This window comes from Canis lupus, chromosome 13, assembly GCF_003254725.2.
Source record: "Canis lupus dingo isolate Sandy chromosome 13, ASM325472v2, whole genome shotgun sequence".
Classification (NCBI taxonomy): domain Eukaryota; kingdom Metazoa; phylum Chordata; class Mammalia; order Carnivora; family Canidae; genus Canis; species Canis lupus.
In genome coordinates, this window is record NC_064255.1 from 46,221,605 (window position 1) to 46,245,021 (window position 23,417).

At 39.5% G+C, this 23,417-nt stretch overlaps 1 protein-coding gene across 5 annotated transcripts in view; it reads right to left on the reverse strand.

Moving 5' to 3' along the window:
- The window catches only part of SCFD2 (sec1 family domain containing 2), a 419,880-nt gene that overhangs the window by 230,215 nt on the left and 166,248 nt on the right, over positions 1–23,417 (reverse strand). For all 5 annotated transcript variants that reach the window (XR_004814632.2, XR_003131334.3, XR_003131333.3 and 2 more), the window contains exon 5: positions 2,440–2,689. Coding sequence is in view for 2 of the 5 variants with exons in the window: in XM_025435788.3 (XP_025291573.3) it covers positions 2,440–2,689 (250 nt within the window). In the remaining 3 variants the exon portion in view is untranslated. The remainder of the gene's footprint in view (positions 1–2,439; positions 2,690–23,417) is intronic.

Consider the following 23,417-nt stretch of genomic DNA (forward strand, 5'->3'; position numbering starts at 1 on the left):
GAAGTGAGCTGATGGTAGGTTTTAAACATCTGGGCTCCAGGACCAGAACGCCTGGGTTCAAATTCTGATCCTTTTTTACTTTTGGGTGATGATCACATGCTTGAATATTCAGTACAGAAAAAGTATTATCTCCTTGGTTCTATGAACATTTAGATTAGTAAAAGTATAATGAGTGGAATTCTACTGATTAACTGCTTGTTTTCAATAATACTTTTAAACCAAATTTCATCCACCCCAAGGTGTGTATAAGGCATGAAACAAATTCCGCCACTCAGGAACAGGTAGGTGAGCCATGACCAGAAACTGGAATCACATCAACCCAACACTGTGCACAAGTTCATGGTAAAGCCAGGCTAACCTAGTTTCACAATGGGCCAGGCACTGGGAAGGTGATTCAAGTCTTCCAGGATATGATGGACTATCCCCCCTTGTTCTACAAGATCGAGTCACTGCTACCCCAACACCATCCTAGTGCTCTCTGTCCTGAGATGTAAACAGTTGCGTCAGCAGCTCACTGGAAACATAAATCCTACTTATCGAGACATTTGACTTTCCAACGTACTTAACAGGGGTATGTCTATGGCCAAATAATAGTCTATCTTCAGAAATAAAGTTCTTTTGGTGTCCATGGAGGTGGATCAAGGCACATGTATTCCACTGGTAGGTTCACTTACGTCAAATTTAAGTAGCGCATCGTGTCCACCCTGTTTAAACTATACATCCAAAGTTAATCTTGGTAGGAATGTATACTTTATATTATAAAATAATAATAAGATGCCTCTCAAGTTTTTAAATACACTAAGCTTTCCACAAATTCTCATTTTTTTAAGCTTTGTTTGCTAAACTTACTAATTTTCCTGATATAAACATGAGTGTACGGAAGTGTTTTTAAATGTGAAATCACATCTAAAAGCAAGAGAATGCAATATCCTAAGCAACTGCAAACAGAGAAAGTAATAAAGAGTGAAATGCTAGGTCAATAAACACCTTGAGCTAGTATTAAATGAAGACTCTTCCAGCATGACTTCAATTCCCGAAATAATACAGTAACATCAAAGCGTTACAGAAAAGCCATCCAAAGAACCTCGGCTAAAACAAATCATCTTTGTTGTCTGTTTCTGAAATTATGCATTTTAAGAATAATTCTAATTAAATTCTCCCAGCATTCGAATCTACTTTGAATCAAATTACTGTTCGAAGCACTGCATAAACTATATTAAACCTTTTGAAGTCTATATCCACTTATAGCCGAACAAACACACGCAATCGCATATAGTGCTGTAACCTAATGAAATGGAAGCAAATTCCACAAGTTTTCCTTCAGCAGGTTTTTAGTTGGCAAATAGGTTCTAGATGAAGCAAGGAAATGCTTCATTTTTGTGGAAACTTCATTCGGTTTCCATCTCATCAGGGTTTCATTTTCCATAAGCAAACATAGGAAAGGTCACTGTGGGCACGAAGGCCAGCACACAGGCATGGGGCACCTAGGTGGCCAGCCACGCAGCCTCTGTCTCAGTGATCCAGACACTCCCTTCAGGGAGGCACAGCAGGCAACAGGAGGAGACGCTGGAAAATATGGAACGTGCCTCAGTGGAGCCTTCCTGAATGCTGAGGTCTACACACACCTACACACACACACATGCATTCACGAATGAATCGGAGCTAGGTAATGTTTTCAGAGTATTTAAATTTTGCATGTAAGCTCTACATTTCTCATTCTTAAACAGATCTGGGCTCAATCCATATTAACGGAAATAAATTTTGCCCAAAATATAAACAATAAGGAGTTCAATAAGAAAAACACAAATGAATGTCTCTGTGAGTTACACCACAGTTCTTACTAAAAGTAAAAATGGTTAGATTTTATGATATTTAACTAGATGCTTTTCCCAAATCAGTACCGCCTACTTTACTGGCATGTTTGGATATTATTTGGGATACCACACTTAATTCAGATTCAAAATGAAATACAAGAAGTAGAAAATATGAGAGTATTCTTGGAAATTGCAATTTTCAATCTTATGACATAGCATAACATTAATCTTAGGGAACAGCTTTGTGTGTGTGTGTGTGTGTGTGTGTGTTTTAAGTTTGAATGACAATCTCAAAGAAAATATGTCAACAAAAGCCCTTTGAATAGGTTGTACATTTTATTTGTTCTTAAAGATATTACACCCTATGAGACTTTTGCTATTATAACAAGGCTCTAAAAATAGGATCTTCGACAAGCAACTAGAAGGCAATTTCACTACAACTGGGGGAAAAAAAACCTACAATGAAAACCTCTAATCCTAAAGGCTGGCTAGCATTCATCAGGCCTCATAAAATTCCAAACAACTCCAAAGAAGATGGTTACATCCTCTTCCTAAAATGCCTTTACTTTTAAACCTTTTCAGTATCAGTGATGTTTACATCCTGTATTTTTTATTAAACACCCACCTGTGATTTTTTGTAGCAAAGGTGACAACTCAGATTCTTCACAAAAGACCCGAGCCAATGCTTCCTTCACTTTTTCATCAGCTTCTCCCAGGTCTTTGTCCACTGTGAACTCTCCACTGACAGAGTAAACATATATCAGGAGGATCAACAGCTCTTCAGGGCTGTAGTCATCCTTGGTCCTCTGGTTCAAAGGCTTAATCATGGGCAGCAGCTGATTTAACACAACAGACATTGTCGACTCCCCAATGCTCTGAAATTAAAGGTAGTAATAGGAAAATAGATCATTCTTGTACAAAGACATGATTAATGTCCTGCACCAGTCCAAAGATAGCTTGCAAACAAGTTTGTGATGTTCACCGACTAGACTGCTTTTTATTTGTCTGTTTCTTGTCCTGGAGAGAATGCTGCAAGAAATTTGGCAGTAGGTTGACTGGTGTGATCTAGTTTATAACACAACTAATGAAGCTGTAGACACTTTTACATTCTCTTACATATTGCTGAAACAAATAAGAGCCCACTAGTTTAATAAGTGTGAAGTACTTCAGATACCAGAGGTTTTACATTTTAAAAATGCATTTTTAAGCAATATGATTTAAAAATGACATATTTAAAGTGATATGACATAAAAACATGTCAGCATCTATATATCCAAACAAATGCTGACATTCTTTTGGAGGAATTCCCTCCAATTTCACAGTATATTCTTTTTCATATTCTCCATTTTGGCAAATATCAGAATAGATTTTATTTTAAAATCAAGTTTGTTTTAATTTTAATTTATTTAAAAAATTTTTAAATTTCAATTCCAATACAGTTAACAAACAGTGTTAGTTTCAGGAGTACAAAGCAGTAATTCAACAATTTTATACATTACTCAGTGCTTATCATGAAAAATGCACTCCTTAATCTCCACCACCTATTTCACCCACATTCCCTCAGGAAACATCAGTTTGTTCTCTATAGCTAGAGTCTGGTTTTTCGGTTTTCTTCTTCTTTTTTTTTTCCTGTGTTTTGTTTCTTAAAGTCCACATCTGAATGAATCATATGGTATTTGTCTTTCTCTGACTGACTTACTTTGCTTAGCATAAAAATACTCTCTAGCTCCATCCATGTCATTGCAAATGGTAAAATTTCATTCTTTTTTATGGCTGAGTAATATTCTGTTGTATATACACATGACTTCTTTATCCATTCATCTTTTGAGGAACACTTGGGCTGCTTCCATAATTTGGCTATTGTAAATAATGCTGCAATAAATATAAGGGTGCATATATCCTTTCAAATTAGTGCTTTTTTATTGTTTGGGTAAATATCCAATAGTGCGATTACTGGATCATAAGTTTTTTTTTGTTGTTATAACAATGAACAATCATTTTCTGCTAAACCTGGTGAACAGACTAAGGGATCAAACTGGGCAATATCACGTAGGGCTCAAGATATCTTTGGGTGAAACTGAAAGTAATTTACTTTAAAACTTAAAAAGGGGGGCTCCTGGGTGGCTCAGTGGTTGAGCGTCGGCCTTTGGCTCAGGTGGTGATCCCAGGGTCCTGGGATTGAGTCCCACATTGGGCTCCCTGCATGGAGCCTGCTTCTCCCTCTGCCTGTGTCTCTCATGAATAAATAAATAAAATATTTAAAAAAAAAAAAACTTAAAAAATGTTTCCTTTTAGTTCTTCCACTAATTTCAAAATTCCTTGCATGTGATAAGAGCATTGCATTTCTGGAGTAACTGCATAACGTCTAAGTAACTATACCATGTCTCATACAAATTCTGAGATTTTTGGTGAATAAATTCTCATTTTAAATATGTATTTTAGGGGATCCCTGGGTGGCTCAGCAGTTAAGTGCCTGCCTTCGGCCCAGGGCATGATTCTGGAGTCCTGGGATCAAGTCCCGTGTCAGGCTCCCTGCATGGAGCCTGCTTCTCCCTCTGCCTGTGTCTCTGCACCTCCCTCTCTCTCTCTCTCTCTCTCTCTCTCTCTCTGTGTGTGTCTCTCATGAGTGAATAAATAAAATCTTTAAAAATAAAAAATAAGTATGCGTTTAATTTCACTTATAAGATAAAATAATCCTATAAAATAAAACTCGACTATTTGTATTTATATTAAAATCAGGGGCCAAATGATCATAACTGCAACTTTCATGTCATTCATTTAGAAGGGTTCGTTGAGGACCTACTATGATCTAGGTACTACACTGGGTCTAGGGATACAGCAGTGAACAAAACAAATCCCTTGCTCTCAAAGAGCTTACATTCTAGTTGGGTGAAGCAGATAATTAAAAAGCTAAAGAAGCAAAATATATAATATAGTAGATGGTGATAAGGGCTATGGAGAGGAATAAAGCAGGAAACAAGGAAGATGAGACTGTAGGGTGTGGGTATGTTTATGTGTATGAAAATATACTATTTTAAAGAGGAAAGGCGAAGTTAAGAAGGGAGTGTTGAAATTTAAAAAAAAAAATGGCCTATAGAAATGCTCTTTGAATGAAGTTGATGGCAAGCAGCTGGATGTGATTCTTTATTGGGATGACTACCCCAAAACGAACTTTTCTAGTCAAGTCATTTCCACACCTGGAAAAATTTGGATATATCATCTCAAGGTTAAGGTTCACAATTATATTATTTAGTACATGAAAAACAGCTGTTACCATTTATGTCCACTAAAAGTCTTGGATGTTCACAATGCACCAAACAAAAACAAAATGATAAGTCTCTGGAATGAATAGGTACAGATGGAAAAGAACAGGAAGATTTTACTGTTACATGGTGACAAGACACGATTTACCAAGTGTAAACACACCCACTTCTCAAAGGAAATGGCTGAAACGTTTGAAGTCATCCTAGGACTGTCCTACCGCCTCAGGAGTCTCTGGAGAAAAACATTTAAGTATTCTTTGCTTTACAAGCTGCCAAGAGCAATTTAAAATAAAGGAGCTGTGTGGTTGGCCTGTTAGAAGTGAGGCCATGGGGGCTGCAGCTCTCATTTTTCCTTTTTACCCTATCACCAACATTTTGGATAACATTAAGCAGATTCCTTCATTGCTTTATATCCCATTTCTAAAAACCAGGTATGTACATCAAGTATCCTATAGGAGCCCTATGATTGATTCTCTTCCAAGACCAAAAGGATTTTTTATTTTTATTTTTATTTTTATTTTTTTATCTATTTATGATAGTCACACAGAGAGAGAGAGAGAGGCAGAGACATAGGCAGAGGGAGAAGCAGGCTCCATGCTCCGGGAGCCCGACGTGGGATTCGATCCCAGGTCTCTAGGATCATGCCCTGGGCCAAAGGCAGGAGCCAAACCGCTGCGCCACCCAGGGATCCCCCAAAAGGATTTTTTAAAAGATAGTCACAAAAAGTAAAATATGATAGAATGATCATCATAATCATTTGAAAAGATTCATCCACTAACATCTGGCCATGTAAGCATCATTTTCAAGTTGTTGATCTAATATTTTTCCTGGAGAACAAACTCCCTCATTAGTGACCCTCTAGCAGACCTCTGTCAGCTAGGTAATGGCTCTGCACATTTATAAAATTTGTAATTTTATAAAATTAATTCTAATTTATAAAATTTATAAATTTATTTATAAAATTACATTCTAATCTGCTTAAAGCATTCCCAAAAGCTAATTATTGAATTGAATACAAAGCCAAGAATACTTATAAGTCTTAAATAGGCATGAGATGTTGTGGAAATAAAGACTCCATTTCAAATGCCCAGATTCCAAACTTGTCTGTACCACTAACTAGCTCCTTAACTTCATAGGATTCCTCAGGATCTCTTCGTCTCTAAAATGACATGATCTGACCAGAAGATGGCCATTACCATTGGTGACTGTAGCAGTGAATCACATTTCATTGTTGGCTACACAGAAAAATATAAATGCTCAGAAAAGAAAAGTTTTACTGCAGAAACAAATGTAGATATGGAAATATCATAGGTATTTGTATGACATGGGCTGATATACATACATCTATTTCCTAGTTCTGCCACCGAGAGGATCTTGAAGTAATGACACCCTGGTAGCAATGAGCACACCCAGTAGTCAGATCTTGGTTTCTAATATCATTTGCAAATAAAGGGAATCAGGGTTCTCAGAGAAATGGCCAATTTTAGGAATGAGACAGGGGAAATATAAGAAGAAATTGGAAGATCTTGTTGTGATGGAAAGTAAGTCCTTAAAAAACAAAAGGATGAGTAATGTCAACAGGACACAGGAAACAACTGGAAGGCCTTCCAGTGGGCAAAACTGAAACAATTTGTGTAAGAAAATAAAATAGTAACGGATTATAACCCCAAGACAAACAAATGTGCTTCGCCCCATACTGATATAAATAAGTGATTGATTGAATGAATAAATAAATAAATAAATGTAGGAGAAGAGATAAATGTTCCTTTCAGAAGAATTCCAAATAACTTACATAAATGTTGTCCCCTAACGGAGGTAGAGTTTAATGCCCCCACTTCTTGAGTGTGAGCTGCACATAATGACTTGCTTCTAAAAAACTGTGTATGGAAAAAGGAGGGAGGAGAATTTTATCTTAGAAGATCAACATTAACATCACCAGTGATAAGTCAAATGATATCATGCATCCTTGATACGATGTGATGAGAATGGCACTTCACTTTTGTGGTATGTTTCTCCCAATCCCATATTCCCACAACAAAAATAACAGATATATCCTAATTAAAGAACATTCTACAAAATGCCTAACTAGTACTCCTTGAAACTGTCAAGTCATAAAAAATAAGGGAAGACTAAAAAAGTAGCACACACCAGATGTGACTAATGACAAAATGTAATGGGATCCTGGGACAGAGGAAGAGCATGAGGGGCAGGCGAGGGGAATAGTGAAATCAGAATAAAGTCTGGAGTCTATAGTTAATAGTGAACCAATATTGGCTTCTTCATTTTGACAAATGTATGACAGTATTGTAAGATTTTAACAATAAGGTGAGAGATATACAGAACCCCCTGTACTATCCTGACAACTTTTCTATACATCTAAAAATAATCTAGACTAAAATATTTATTGGCAAGATGGGGAGGGGAGGAGAGAGGAAGCAAAGTTGAGGGAAGGGAAGATAAGAAGAGACAAATCCAGGTACTTTGGGATCTCCTTCTGTCAGACTGAAAATTCCAGGAAAGACGGTTCCAGCTGATAGCATCAGAACTCCTCACAAATGGAGCCATCAGCCAAGGTAAGGGACCAACTGGAAGCAATGAACTTCCCGGCAACAGCAAAGGGAGGCAGGGGGATCGTCTGGCAAGGACGAACAGGAGGGAATCCTACACACCTTGGCTTAGAAAGCCAACTAGACCCCCCTAGTACTCTCCACAAAAGCATGGCTCCAGACTGGATGCATTTCCATTTTCCAACACTCTCTGCTCTTAGAATGAAACCTCAATGAGAAGAAGGAAACGACCTAGATTGAAACCTTTTTAAGGTTGAAAGAATCTGGGGAGGATATATAATGAGGCTATAGGAGTAAAATTATCTGCCTGGGAACTGGCTGTAGCCCTTAATAAGTTGTGTGAACTCGGGCAACTTAACTTCTCCAAGACTCAGTTTCGTCACCTGTAAAATGGACAAAATACCACAAATGTCTGTGTATTAAGTAACCCCTCTACTCATTTTCATATTGGGGCAATTACTCAAACTACTTCGTGGTTTATAAGACAGGAGTCCCCACAATGGGGCAGTCTTTGTAAGGACCCAAATGTAAAAGGACTCCCTGTGTTCTGAGGGTTGATTTTGGGGAAAACACTTTACCTTACATTTGAGGCCAGACAACAGAAGGTTGCTCTCGAGAGCTAATAACAGAAGTAAATCACAAAGCACACTGCCTGGTGCACAGCCTCCGATAAATATTAAATGCCTACCACCACTACTGCCTACTACCCCCTGGACTCCCTGCTTAGCCGGTAGGAGAGATTAAGAGGAGTGGTAGGGATCGAGAGACCTTCTAGGAATAAGAAGCTCATAGTCTCAAAGGAGGGAGGAGCAGCCTGCGAGTGGTGGATGTGACACCACATCTGGGAACTTAACTGCAAAGTTAGTCAAAGGTTAAAGGCAATATAAACATTATTAAACACTGCCATGAAAAAAGCACACACAGAGCAAACCACAACCAAAGCAAAAAAAAAAAAAAAAAAAGACTTCTTTATAAAGTACCAGGGATTAAATTTCTCATTCATTTTGATATAAACGGGCCAACCAGTAGGAGGTGGAAAACTAGAGCTGTGTCTACAGTGACAGAAACTTTTTTTTTTTTTTTTTAAATTCTGCAGTCTGGAGCTCATGTTATTTTTGAATGAGTCCCCAGTAACTCCATACAAAAGGCTCTCTGTAAAATGCATGTTGTCTTTAGAAAAGCCTTTTTCTTTTTTGGCTGAATTAAAGCACCTCGGTGAAGTCAGAGTCGGGCTCTATGCTGGCTACGTCTGCAGGCCTGAGGGGCCAACAGGCCATCTTCCTGGTGGCTGCCTAGCAAGGCAGGGCTCGTTCCTCACCTGCTCCTCTGAGGGGTCGCCTGCAGGCCCTCAGTGAAACTCGAAGCCACTCTACCGTACTGCTGGAGAACCCATCTCTGCAGCTCCTCCAAGGTTCAGCTCAGTCTCCGCTCACAGGCTTATGGAGTGCTGCCAACGAGGGGAGGGAGTGTCGAAGGCTCTTTGGCCCCAAAACCTCACTTGCCTTCCTCGTCATCCTTTAAATTCCCAGGATTAAGGCCACTCTGCTTCTTTGGGGGAAATTCTATATATGCCCTCAGGCAAAATGCAAAAATACACCAACGTACCTTGGTATATGTGGGGCTAATTCACTGATGCACTCCTGAATTCTTCAAAAAATGTTTACTGGGTACATACTAAGGGCCAGGCACCGGGCTACACTCTAGGCATACAAAGAACAAGGCAAGACACAAGATTCCAGGAGCTTACAGGTGAGCAGGGGTACGAGTAAACAGTAGGGGAGATGCAGTAAATCCTTTAGATGTTTTTGTCCCTTGTGGAAACACACCAGAGGGACACCAAGTCCTGGAAGAGATGGTAATTCAACTGAGTCTTACACCATCGACTATCATCTCAGGGAGGAGCAAAGTTCTGGGAAATGACCAATAGGATAAGAACCTTTTTTCATTCCTTCAGCAACTATTTAACATACACTTACTAAGAGTGTTTGGTAGGTAGAGTAATGACCCTTGAAAAAGGCCCACACTCTAACACCCAGAATATGAATATGTTATAAGCAAATACGGCAGACTTTGCCAATGTGATTGCGGTTACAGATCTTGCGACGGAGATTATCCTGCATGACCTGGTGGGCCCAGTCTACTCACAAGAATCCCTAAAGTAGAGACCCTGTCCTGGCTATGGTCAGAGAGAAGCGCAATGCTGCCAGCTGTGAAGGTGGAGGAAGGGGGCCACAAGCCAAGGAACGCAGGGGTGTCTAGACCAGAAAATGGGAGGAGATACATGTTCCCCTAGAGCCTCCAAAAAGGAATGCAGCACTGCCAACACCTCGATTTTTTTAAAATGATTTTGCTTATTTATTTATTTGAGAGAGAGAGAGAGAGAGACAGAGAGAGCGTGTGCTCGCACAAGCAGTGGGAGGGGCAGAGGAAGAGGGAGAAGCAGGCTCCCCACCGAGCAGGGACCCCCAACATGGGGCTCCATCCCAGGACCCCAGGATCATGCCTGAGCCAAAAGCAGACACTTAACTGACTGAGCCGCCCAGGTGCCCCTTCAACACCTCAATTTTTGTCTAGTGAGACCGGTGTTGGACTTCTGACCTACAGAGTGTAAGATGGTACACTTATGCTGTTTTAAGCTTCTAGGTTTGTTTTGCTTCACTACAACAGCAATAGGAAATGAATACAAGTGGTTTTGTGAGGGAGGGCATGACAAGCTCCGCATCAGGACCCAGAGCCCAGACAAAGAACCTGGTACATGGCAAGGCCCCATCAATACTTGCCAAAGGACTAATTAAGCAAACAGAGCAAGCATGAATAGGTACCTCGGTGGCACTCATTCCATCTGTCCCAAAGGGACAGTGCTGGGGAGTGCCTTCAGGGGTATTGCAAAAAGGGAGAGCAGAGAGACACACCAAATTTAAAATTTGCTACTTAACAATTTTTTTCTAGAATTAGTCCCAAACCATGCAATCTCATATAAGCTAATATTCATCAAGCTCCGAATAATCATTAAGACAGTGGTTTTCAAGATGTGGTCTATAGACCCAAGATCCCGGTGGTCTTTTCAGGATGTCAAAACTATTTTTTTTAACGCTACTAGAACATTCTTTGCCTTTTTCACATTACTGTGTTGACATTCTCACTAATAGCGCAAAAATAACGGTAGGTAAGATTGCTGGTGTCTTAACAGAACAAAGAGAATGGCTCCAAACTATGCTAGCAGTCACTGTACTCTTTACCATTATACTATGTATCCACAGATGGAATTTCTTAAAAGCCTAATTCACGTAAGAATGCCATTGATGAACCAGTAAAAATTATTAATCTTACAAAACCTCAAGCCTTAAATGAATGTCTCTTTAATATGTTGTGTAACAAAGTAGGAACTATGCATAAAGCATTTCTCCGCTATCCTAAAGCACAATGGTTAACTCAAGGAAAAACATCTATGCAATTATTTGGGTTGTGAACTGAACTAATTATTTCTGTCATGTAAAACCATTGTTACTTGAAAGAATGACAGAGAAATTGCTATTATTAAGACTCAGATATTTGGCAAACATTTTCTCAAAAATGAACAAAGTAATCTTGTTCCTTCAAGAAAAACAACTGACATATTTATTGCCAATGATAAAATTCTGGCTTTTAAACAAAAATTCAAATTTTGGAAAACTTATGTCGGCCACTGGCAGATTCTCTGTACTTAAACATTTTTCTGATGAGATCAATGGTGACATTAAAAATGTGATTATTTTCAATTGCATAATGAATTGTGTCAACATTTGGAAGATCTATATAACTCAGTGAGCCAATATTGCAAATGACCAAGATATGATGTAAGAAATCAAGAATAGACAGAATATCTATCCAAAATACATGGTAGACCAGTGGATTTTAATGTAAAAGAGCACAAAAAGCTCAGTGGTATGGTTTCAGATTCCACATTACAATTTACCCTTAAGAAATCACTGTTTGTATCAAAATATCCCTCCCTTTTCCAACTATGTATCTGCACGAGGCTGGATTTTCTTCATAACCTTCAACCAAAACAACATATGGCAGCGTACTGAGTGAGGAGGCAAATATGAAGATCCAGCTGTTTTCTGCTCAGTGAGACATTAAAGAGATTTGCAAAAATATAAACCAATGCCATTCTTGCTTACTCTTTTTTGTTTTGGAAGTATAGTTATTTTTCATAAAAATATTAATGTTAGCATGTAACGGGTTTGTTACTTTTAAAGGAATTAGAAATAAATTAAAATTTTCTCAGTTTTAATTTCTAATATGGTAAATACCAATAATCATCAACTTAAAAAGAAAGTTCATCATTTTCTACTCTCTTTTCCCCTCCTTGTGGCTAAAACACAGATAAAGTAGTGGCAGGATTGCTTCAACTGTGTTCTTTGGAGGAAAGCAGAGCAGTGTGCTTCTTTAAATCAGAGCTTCTAAAAATGTAATGTGCCTGTGGATTACCTGTTGAGCACCGATGCTGATTCACTAGGTTTGGGATAGGGCCCGAAGATTCTGTACGTCCTAGAAGTTCTCAGGTGATACCAAGGCTGCTGGTCCGTGGACCACATTTGAGTGGCATCTGGACAGGATCACCTAACAACTTCCAGACAGCCGTGTGTATAGGAAATGAAATATCCTGTTGGAGTCACTGTAATCCTAGATTCCTTCAGTTTCTCACCTTAATCTGGATACTAATATAGCTCATAAACTTGTATCTCCAACCAAATCTCTCTTCTCTGTTCCCTACCCATAAAGTCAACTGTCTGTTGGACTTTTCCACTTATATATCTCATCTACACATTTTTTAAAAAGATTTATTTGTTTATTTTAAAGAGGCAGTGCACCAATGGGAGGGGCAGAGGTAGAGCAGAGAGTCTTAAGCAGACTCCTCGCTGATTGTGGAGCCTGACTTGGCTCGATCTCATGACTCCAAGATCACAACTCAAGTGAAAAATCAAGAGACAGATGGTTAAGTGACTGCACCACCCAGGTGCCCCTCATCTGCAAATTTAACTCAACATATGTAAAAGTGAAATGAAGGGTTTTTTTGAAATGAAGGTTTTTACTGCCAAATCTGCTCTTTCTTCTGCATTCCCTATCCTGTTTTCTGGTGCCACTCTTCTTCCATTTGACCAAGATGGAACCCTGCGCTCTACTGAAGCTCTCTCTTGTCCCTGCCACATCGAATCAGCCACCAAGTCCTCATGACTTTTTATCTCCGTCTCCTCTTCTCTGTTCCTTCCTCGATGCCCTAAATTGTAACTACCATTATCTCTAGCCATGATTTATCTCATTTTAAACCAAAAATTTAATCTCTTTAAAATTATGTTATGCTTTCTACTGCCTTCAAGATCACGCCTTTAATATGACATGCACAATTCTGTTTTGTCTTTACCTTCATAGCCCACATATCTGTTCAGCCTCGCCCATCATGAATACTTTCCTTACAGGTGATTCTTCAGCTTTGCTGAACTACTAGCATTTGCCTCTGTGCTTATCTCTCTGCCTAGAATGTTCTCTTCCCTCTTCTCTACCTGGTTTCATGATTCAACTCAAGCGTCATCTCCTCAGAGCTTCCCTAGATGTGTAAAATGTGCCTACTGTGATCCTGGAGAAGCCTCTTTTTCCCTCTACCATGGCTCTATCACACTGAATTGAATTATTTATGTCTAGCTCCCTTCTAGTACTGAATAATCCTTGGTGGCAAGAATCACGTCTTATTCCAAAAGCTATCTCCAGCACTTAATTCACTCCTTTGAACATTACCTCTATAATGAAGCAGCTGACCCCAGAATAAGAGAAATGAACACTTACAAAGATGTAATTATAGATTATCTCATTTAATCTTCCTGATTACCCTGTAACACAGGCATGATTATTTCAGAGGCAGAAAATGAGGATGAGAAAGGTTGCTTGTCAAGGACAGCAGCTAGTGAACAGCTGAATTGGGATCCAACTCAGGACTGTCTTTCTCCAGAACCTGTATCTGGCTACTATGCATCTCCTCCTCCAGGGTTTCCTGGTCACAGGGAATCCTGAATTTATGGGGAAAGCAAATCCAGACCCTTGAGACCGAGTATGATACCAGGATTCTGACTAAAACAAATCATCAAGGGAACCCAGCAGATGAGATAAGTCACAGGTGATTTACTGACTTGCAACTCCTTAGAATCTCCCAAAAAGGTACAGGACAGGCTCCAGAACCTCATTCCAGGTTTAAATTCCTCTGGTAGAGGGATATGTAGTTTTGGCCACAAATGTTAAGGCAGTATTTCTCATTTAGGGTGTCACCATGCCATGTTTACCTCCCACTCCAAGCCCTGTGACAGCTGGGGGGCACCCAGGGCAGGCAGACCACCAGGCAAGACCTCCGGTTCTGTGTAGCTGTTAACCCAGGGTATCCTGCACAAACAGCCTAGCTTTCCACATGTATCTGCAACTACGTGAAGAAAAGGACAGGATGCACTGGAGAGATACGCAACAAAATGAATCAGATGCTGAAGTCACCAAAGATGGCAGGAGTGGTCTCCGGGGGCTGCTGAATTAAAGACAGTAGATCAGGGCTACAGTGTGGGCTTCAGATGAGGAGCAACAGAAAGAAAGTGGTAGATTAATGATGTAGACCTTAGTATGGACAGGCTCAGTTCCTTTCACAAGAGAAATGGGAAGGTGGTAAGATGGGGCAGAGAAGAACACAGATGACTCAGAGCCACGCGGCCCGCTGTTAGAACTGCTGCTTTCCTTTCCAGATGAAGCAAAGGAATGGTATAAATCAGAAAGGTGTTGTAAGAGGCTATCATGCAGGGTGTGGCGAAGAGAACAGAGTGTGAGGGGCCAGGACAGAAGCAGGGAGACGGTTAGGAGGCAATCAGTAACCTAAGTTATGGGGCTTGCTCTGCAGTTGGCACATTGCAGGTGGTGTGGATTGGTGGAGTCCAGAAATACTGTGAAGCTAAATCCAGCACAATTTGCTGATGGACTGAATACACCGTGTGAGAGAAGAGATGAATGTAGAATTACTCCAATGTTTTTGGAAGGAAGTTCAGAGTAAAAGGAGGTGATTCAAAGGAGATGACGGAGAGGGTGGGATTGGAGGATAAGAAGGGGACAGATGTAAGTATTTCAGAAAGGGGGATGTCTAAGCTCAGGATGGTGAGAAAGGGGACCAGCATGAAACGAAGGATTCTGGAGTGAGCAAAATGATGGCACGAGTGATGCATGAAAAAGTTAAGAGAGTGTACCGAAAAGGCTTCATAGAAAGAATAGGCAGTGTAAAGTAGCCCAGAGAGTCTAATTTCAAAGTATGAATGTGTTTGCCCGAATTTATCCCTGTAAGGGCCACTTGCCGCTAGCTGGCATTCTGTGTCTGTGGGGCGAATGACCCCTCGGCACTGAAAAATGATGAAGTCCTCGGAGGCAGTGAAATAGCTCCTACAAACGTTCTCTCCCACTAAAAATGCCATCACAGAAAAGTCATGGCATGGTCACACAGCGGAATAATACTACATCACAACTATAAAGAGTGATCCACATTCTCCTAAGACAACAAATGGTTGACTCTCACAAATACAATGTTGGATGAAAAAGGCCAGAGAAAAAGGCCATATTGAATGATTCCATTTATGTAAAATACAAAAACCAGGGAAAACTAATCTATGTTTTTAGAAGTCCCTGTCCATGGGAAGGAGGGAGTCACTGGGAGGCAGCAAAAGCGGGGGCTTCCACGGTTGCTGGTAATAGTCTGTTTCTTGATCTGGGCGCTGATTTCACAGATGTCTTCAGTTAGTAAAAATTCGTTGAGCTGTACTTTTGTGTATGACATTTTACTTCAATAAAACCTTTTAAAAATGCCATTACACCGGGCCACACTTCCTGTATCCTGGGAAGAACAGAGCTATCTACTTGGAGTTCTTATTACAGATTAGCATTTATCCAAAGCAAGAGCAGGAACCTGTAAGAAGCTTACAGGAGTTATCAAATCATCTAATTCAGTTACGACTTCACTTGGGCTAGCAGGAAAGGCGAAGGCCTTGATTTCAGAGAAAGACAAAAAGAACAACTTTCAATGGCTGTTGAGTTTAAAACACACATGTGTTTTAGGAGGGATATAAACTTTTTTTTTTTTTTTTTGTACTGTTTTCTTCCCCATCTCCTGGGAAATGATGTTACACTGTGCTTCAAACAGAACTGCCAAGTTTAAGAGGCTGTTTTCTGTAAACAGGCCAGCTGGGCCATAAGTTGCAGAAATGAGGGACAAACTACTTCTTCAGAAAAGCAGAACAGAACACCATAGGGAGTTGGGAACTGTGCATCCAACAAAATCTCCAGCCGTTTGTCTTTACTGGGCCACCTTTCATGATTTAAGAGCTCTCTTTGCCATGTTATCATCAATCAATTACAATGATTGAGAAGCCTCTAAAAACTGGAGTTTTTAAAATGCAACTATCCGTGACCTAAATTTCCTGCTGGCTCTGTTGGCCCCAGGTTAGGCCAGTTTGTCTATCATCAAGGGAGCCAATAAAAATAATAAAAACAGGTCAACGCTGGGCTTTCTGAAGCTTGTATAAAAATATTCGCACTCTTCCAATCAGCACCAACTCAACGTGTCCATTCTTTGCTGGAGCTCTCAGTAAATTCTGCCTCTAATAACAAAATAGTCTATAGGATGTATATATTATCTGAGAACTCATCTTTTCTCTCCTCCCCTCCCCCCTTTTCTTCCTTCCTTGCTTGCTTGCTTTCTTTTCAATTTGGCTAAGCAACAATTTTGCAACTCTTAGCAGACAACTGAAATGATGTCATTTTGCTGACTCCAGCAAAGGAGTAACATTTTGGCAAACTAGGAGATATATGAGAAGATGAAAATATAAATTTTAGCTATCTTAATGGAGAATGTGATACTGCACCTCCAAGCCTGTGATAGAATTTGACTTTCAGGTTCCACAGAGCAAAGCAAAGACTACTGAATGAGGAGGAGGGAGAGAAAGGTGGCGAAGGCAGCAGTAAAAGAGGTCAGTTTAAAGGTTGTCTGTAAAAACCAGAACAGATATCTTAAATACTATTTCCAAATATTTCATATCAGTTGATGGGAAGTAAGAAAAAAAAAAAAAAAGATGCTGTGCCGTCCAAGGCCTCAAGCTCCTTTATGAGAGTGACCAGTGACAGGGAAATCCCAGTAACAAAGCAGCGCTGCTTACACCCATGACTTGCCTGCAGAAACCTGCAAGCTCGGTGGATCTGGGACAAGGCCCCAGAGCCCCCTCTCCTCGAAAGCATCCCAGCAAAAATCTCAGCAGGCTGGACCATCTTATTCAGAAGCAATTACGATGCTCTCTGCTTGGAGGAGAAGTTTGGACAAATTCCAAAGAAGGCCTAAAGTCAGAGTGAGGACCCAAAGGTACCATCATGAAGGCAGCGAATCTGACTTTAGTGGTCTCTCCTTTCTCTGACTTTGCCCCTCCCTGAGGCAGGGAGGCCCCACCTGTATCAGAACTCATTGGCCTCCTGCCCATCAGTAAAATGAGGCACTCCTCCTATGCAAAATGAATCACTGGATGGCTAAATTCTTCCAGGAGAATCCCTCATTTTAAAAGAAAAAAACAGAATCTTAGAGGAAGTGAAATGACTCTATAATGGTTAAATTCTGGGTTCAGTGGTAGTCGAGCAGAAATTTGTCTTAGAAAGTCTTTCTAGAGCTCCACTGATCCCATTTTACAGAAATTAACTGAAAGATAATACTAATTTCTCCCTCTTTTGAAAATGCACTAGTGTCTACGGCCATACCACCCTGAACGCACCCGATCTCGTCTGATCTCGGAAGCTAAGCAGGGTCGGGCCTGGTTAGTACTTGGATGAAAATGCACTAGTATAGTTCAGAAAGTAAACATCTCATTTCCTGAAAGGCACAGGATGACAGGGTATAATTTAAGCCTCACCGTACCCCTTAACTGTAGTGAGGCATTTGACCATTTTGGGGCCTCAAGTTCTTGGTAAAAAGGAGGATAATACCACATACCTCACCTCAGATTTTTAGCTCATACCTCAGAACAAATGAGATGGCCACTTTATAATCTATAAAGTAGTCTATATTTGCTCTACTATTATATTTATTACTACTTTATTACCTTCCTCTCCAAAACTATGCTTCTATTTAGAAGAAAGCCTGGCATACCAGATGTATTTATATACTTCCAAAGATTCAGCTGCCCCTGAGAGTTGGCCACATGCTTAATGAAGGTCTAGGCCACTGCTGCGCTGCTTCATCCCCATGCTGCCAACGTCCCTGGGGACAATGGTGACATGCCTCCATCATATCCACCACAGTGGAAACCACACCAGCAACATGCCTAGGTCCAACCAACTAGTCTCACGAAGACTCTTGACTTTTCTCATGTTCTTCTAGAGGACCCAGAGAACATCACCTGCGAGGGTAGTATCACCTCTTACAATAAACTTTAAGGCCAATGAAAGGCAGGGAGACTGTTAAGAAGGTAGATAAATTCTTAGCCCACCTTCTCCCATAGGAACGATTCCAGGTAGCATTAGTGTTATATAAAGTCGTTCCAGAGTTCTCTCCCATGACTGAGCAACCACCTGTGTTTTGTAAGAGGCCATGGCCAGCTCATAATGTGTCCCCTGGTATTTGCTTTTCTTCCTTCCTTCCTTAATCCCTGTCACCCAGTTACTACTTCCTTCCTTGACTCATTTTCCCTTTCCCTCACTCTTGTTGCTCTCAGATTCCACCTCCTTCCCTTTTAAAGGAATTAGGTCAATTTTGCCTTAAACTCTGTTTCCTAGGAAAACAGAGCAAAGATTATTCAAGAGGTCACAAAGAACAGTTAGGGAAGGAGAAGGGTCTTGGTATCACTCAGCTGTTTGAGCGTTTATGTGTTGTTACTACAGGTATATACACTTGCAAAATTGGGGGGATAAAAGTTCTGAAGAAAGGGGAAATCTCTGCCTGTGCTTATGTAATCCATGAAAAACAATCACTAAGCAGTGTGATGAGAAAAAGAATCTAATTATTACTCTAAGGCTGATGGAGTTTTAGTCCCTGTGAGCTATGGAGCACAATGACGTCTACATACCCTCCACTGACCTGCACAGCCCTATGTGACCACCTGCCTCCCTCTCTGGTTTTATCAAGGAATCCTTCCCACCTGTCCCCCTCCCTTCCTTCGGCTCTCTCCATCCACACTGATCACCCCATGCCATTCTGTGTCGGGGGCCTGTGCACTTGCAGTTATTCCCAGTGCTCCAAATGTTCCTTTTTTTAGGACTTCCCATGATGGAAGTTCACTGAGCTGATGTCACATCATTTGGGTTTCAGCTCAGCTGTCCACTTCTCAGAGCTTTCTTTGCTGTCTGAAGTGGTATCTTTCTGTCCCATTTTAGTGCTAGTTACTCTTTAAGCCATGATGTTATATTCACAGCTTTTATCACTAGCTAAAAAATTTGCTTAATTACTTACTGCAAAGGTAAATAAAAATAAGCTTGTTAGGTAAATGAATAAACTCCTTTCAAGAGTCAGATCCGTCTGTGAGCACTGTGAGTGGAAGAATTAGCATTGGACAAGTGCCATCTTGTGCCCTCCTTAATGCCTGTTACCCAGTTACTACTTCCTTCCAACAAGTGTACTTGTTGCCCCAAGAAATGACAGTGATTAGACTAGACCTGCACTGGCCAATACGGTACCTGTTAGCCCCATATCGCTGATTAATACTTAAAATGTGACTAGTCCAAATGGAGCTGTGTTCTACATGTAAAACAAAGGCAATATTTTGAAGACATAATGCAAAAAAAATAACTCATTGATAATTTTTATTGCATCTTCTTAAAATATTTTTTCCTCTTTTTAATTATATATATTTTTTATTGGAATTCAATTTGCCAAAATATAGTATAGCACCCAGTGCTCATTTCGTCAAGTGCCCCCTCAGTGCCTGTCACCCAGTCACCCATCCCCCCGCCCACCTCCCCTGCCATTTCCCCTTGCATCCTATTGAAATAATAATATCTTGGATATTTTAGATATATTTGGTAAAATAAAATATTTTGCTACCAGTATTTCACTCATTCCCTTTTATCTTTTAACTATTAACAAATGTAAGATAATATATGTGGCTTACATTGTAGCTCACATTATATTTCTGTTGGATAGTTCTGCTCCAGGCTTAGTAATTTCACCAAACTCCAAGTTTAAAACCTCACTGAATTAGATATAAATGCATTTTCACATCTCATTTTAATTCCTAATGGCGAAATATTATTATCTCTATTTTACTGGTAAGGAAACTAAGGTTTAGAGATGGAGTAAATTGCCCAGAATAGAAAAGACCATTCAGACCACAGAATAATGAGATGTCCAGGTCCTGATCTCCAGAATTTATGACTATGTCATTCCTCATGGCAAGAGAAATTTGAGATGGGGAGATTATCCTGGATTATTCATGTTGGCCCAATGTAGTCACAAAGGTTCTTACAAGAGGGAGGCAAAAGGGTCAAAGTTAGAGAAAACATATGACAAGAGGAGCAGAGGTTGGAGTAATGTGCTTTCAAGATGGAGAAAGGGGCCATGAACCAAGGAATGTAGGCAGCCTTTAAAAGCTGGAAAAGGGGCACCTGGGTGGCTCAGTGGTTGAGCGTCTGCCTTTGGCTCAGGTCGCGATTCTGGGGTTCTGGGATCGAGTCCCACGTCAGTCTCCTTGCAGGGAGCCTGCTTCTCCCTCTGCCTCTGTCTAAAATGAATGAATAAACAAATAAAAGCTGGAAAAGGTAAGGAAATGTTTTCTTTCCTAGAGCCTTCAGAAAGAACATAGCCTTGCCAACACCTTCATTTTGGCTCTTCAAGACACATTTTCAACCTCCAGAACTGTAGGATAATCAATTTTTATTGTTTAAAGCCACTAACTTTGTGCTAATTTGCTATAGCAGCCATAGGAAACTGACACAATATAATCACCAATGTAGAGTCAGGGATTTAGAATCTGATGAGCATGAGATTGCAACCATGGTTCAGGACGAATAGTCAAAACAATAATAATGATCATAATTATGATTTTAGTATATAAATTTATCCCCAAATCAAATGAGACTTTCCTAATGAGCCTATTTAACAATAAAAAATTAAGTACTTTTGGGGCGGCTCGGTGGCTCAGGGGGTTAAGTGTTCCACTCTTGATATCAGCTCAGGTCATAACCTCAGGGTCATGAGATGGAGCCCCAACTTGGGCTCCATACTGGGCATACAGCCTACTTAAGATTCTTTCTATTCCTCTCCCCCTCCACTTCCTTCTCTCTCTCTCTCTCTCTCTTAAAAAAATAAATAAAAAAAAATTTTTTAGAAGGTTTATGTGATTTTTTTAAGGACTATTTTTTAAGAGCAGTTTTAGGTTTGCAATAAAATTGGACGGAGATTTCTCATATACTCCCTGCCCCCACACATGAATAGCCTCCCCCATTATCAATATCACTTATAAGTCTGGCACTTTCTTTTACCAAGAATCACCCAAAGCCCATAGTTTACTTTAGGGTTCACTTACGGTGTTGTACATTCTATGGGTTTGGATGAAACTATAATGATATGTATCCATCATTATGATATACAGAGTATTTTCAGTGTCTTAAAAATCACTGTTCTCCACCTATTCATCTCTGCCCCAACTCCCTACTCTGGCAACCAGTGATCTTTTTATTGTCTCCATAATTAGTCTTGTCCACAATGTCATATAAATGGAATCATATAGTACACAGTTTTTTCAGACTGCCTTCTTTCACATAGGAATATGCATTTAGGATTCCTCATGGTTTTTCATGGTTTGATAGCTCTTTTTAGCACTGAATAATATTCCATTGTCTGGATGTACCACGGTTTATTTATCTATTCACCTACTGAAGGAAATCTTGGTTGCTTCCAAGTTTTGGCAACTGTGAATAGAACTACAATGAACATTCATGTGCAGATTTTTGCGTGGACATTAATTTTCAACTTCTTTGGGTAAATACCAAGGAACATAATTTCTGAATGGTATGGCAAGAATAGGGCTAGTTTTCTAAGAGACTGCTAAACATTTTTTCAAAATGACTATGCCATTTTTCATTACCACCAACGATACGTAAGAGTTCCTATTGCCCCACATCCTCACCAGCATTTGGTGCTATCGTTCCAGATTTGGGCCATTCTAACAGGTGTGCAGTAACTATTTTAATTCTCAGTTCCCTGATGATATTTAATGTAGAGCATTTTCTTATATGCTTATATGCCATCTGGGTATCTTATTTGGTGAGGTGTCTTTGGCCCATTTTCATACTACTGAATTTTAAGAGGTTTTTTATTTTATGTGTTTTGAATAATAATCCTTTATCAAGGGCACCTGGGTGGCTTAATCAGTTAAGCATCTGCCTTCAGCTCAGGTTGTGGTCTTAGAGTCCTGGGATTGAACCCTGGGTCAGGCTCCCTGCTCAGTGGGGAGTCTGCTTCTTCCTCTGCCCTTCCACCCCACTCATGCTCTCTCGCTCTCTCAGTCTCTCAAATAAATAAATAAATAAAATCTTTTTTAAAAACCCTTTATCAGATGCGTCTTTTGCAAATATTTTCTCACAGTCTGTGACTTGTCTGTTAATTCTTTTGATACGGTCTTTCACAGAGAATTACTTAATTTTAATTACATATAGCTTATCAATTATTTCTTTCATGGATCATTTCTTTGATGATGTATCTAAAATGTCATCACCATCCCAACGTCATCTAGGTTTTCTCCTATTTCATCTTCCAGGAGTTTTATAGTTTTACAGTTTATATTTACATCTATGATCTATTTCATGTTAATTTTTGTGAAGGGTGTAAAGTCTACATCCAGATTTGTGTATGTGTGGGTAGAATGTCCAGTTGTTATATCACTATTTGAAAAGAATACCTTTACTGTGTTGTCATTGTTTCTTTGTCAAAGATCAGCAGACTATATTTATGGATTTTTTTTTTTCTGGTCTCTCTATTCTGTTCTATTGATCTATTTTTTCACCAAAACCACACATCTTAATTATTATAGCTTTATAGTAAGACTTGAAGTCAGGTAGCATCAGTCTTCTAACCTCATTCTTTGCCTTCAATATTGTGTTGGCTAATCTGGATCTTTTGTCTTTCTATATACATTTTAGAATCATTTGTTGATATCCATAAAATAACTTCCTGGGATTTTGATTAGGATTACATTGAATCTATGGATCAATTTGGGAAAAACTTACATCTTAACAGTCTTCTTATAAAAGGACAATATCTCTTCATTCATTTAGCTCTTTCTTAATTTAATTCATCAGCTTGTATATATTTTATTAGATTTATACCTAAGTATTTCATTTTGGGGGGTGGTGATGCAAATAGTATTGTATTTTTAATTTCAAACTCCACTTGTTCACTTTTACTATATAGGAAATTAACTGACTTTTGTATACTAACTTTGCATTCTACAACCTTGCTATAATTGCTTATTAGTTCCAGGAGTGTTTTTGTCAATTATTTCTGATTTTCTACATAGATAATCATGTCATCTGTAAACAATGACAGTTTTATATCTTCCTTCTCAATTTGTATGCCTTTAGTTTTCTTTTCTTGTCTTATTGCATTAGCAAGGACTTTTGGTACAGTGTTAAAAAGGAATAGTGAGAAGGGGCATTTTTGCCTTGTACCTGATCTTAGCGGGAAAGCCTCAAGTTTCTCACCATTAAGTATGATGTTAGCATAGGATTTTTGTTCAATAGTCTTT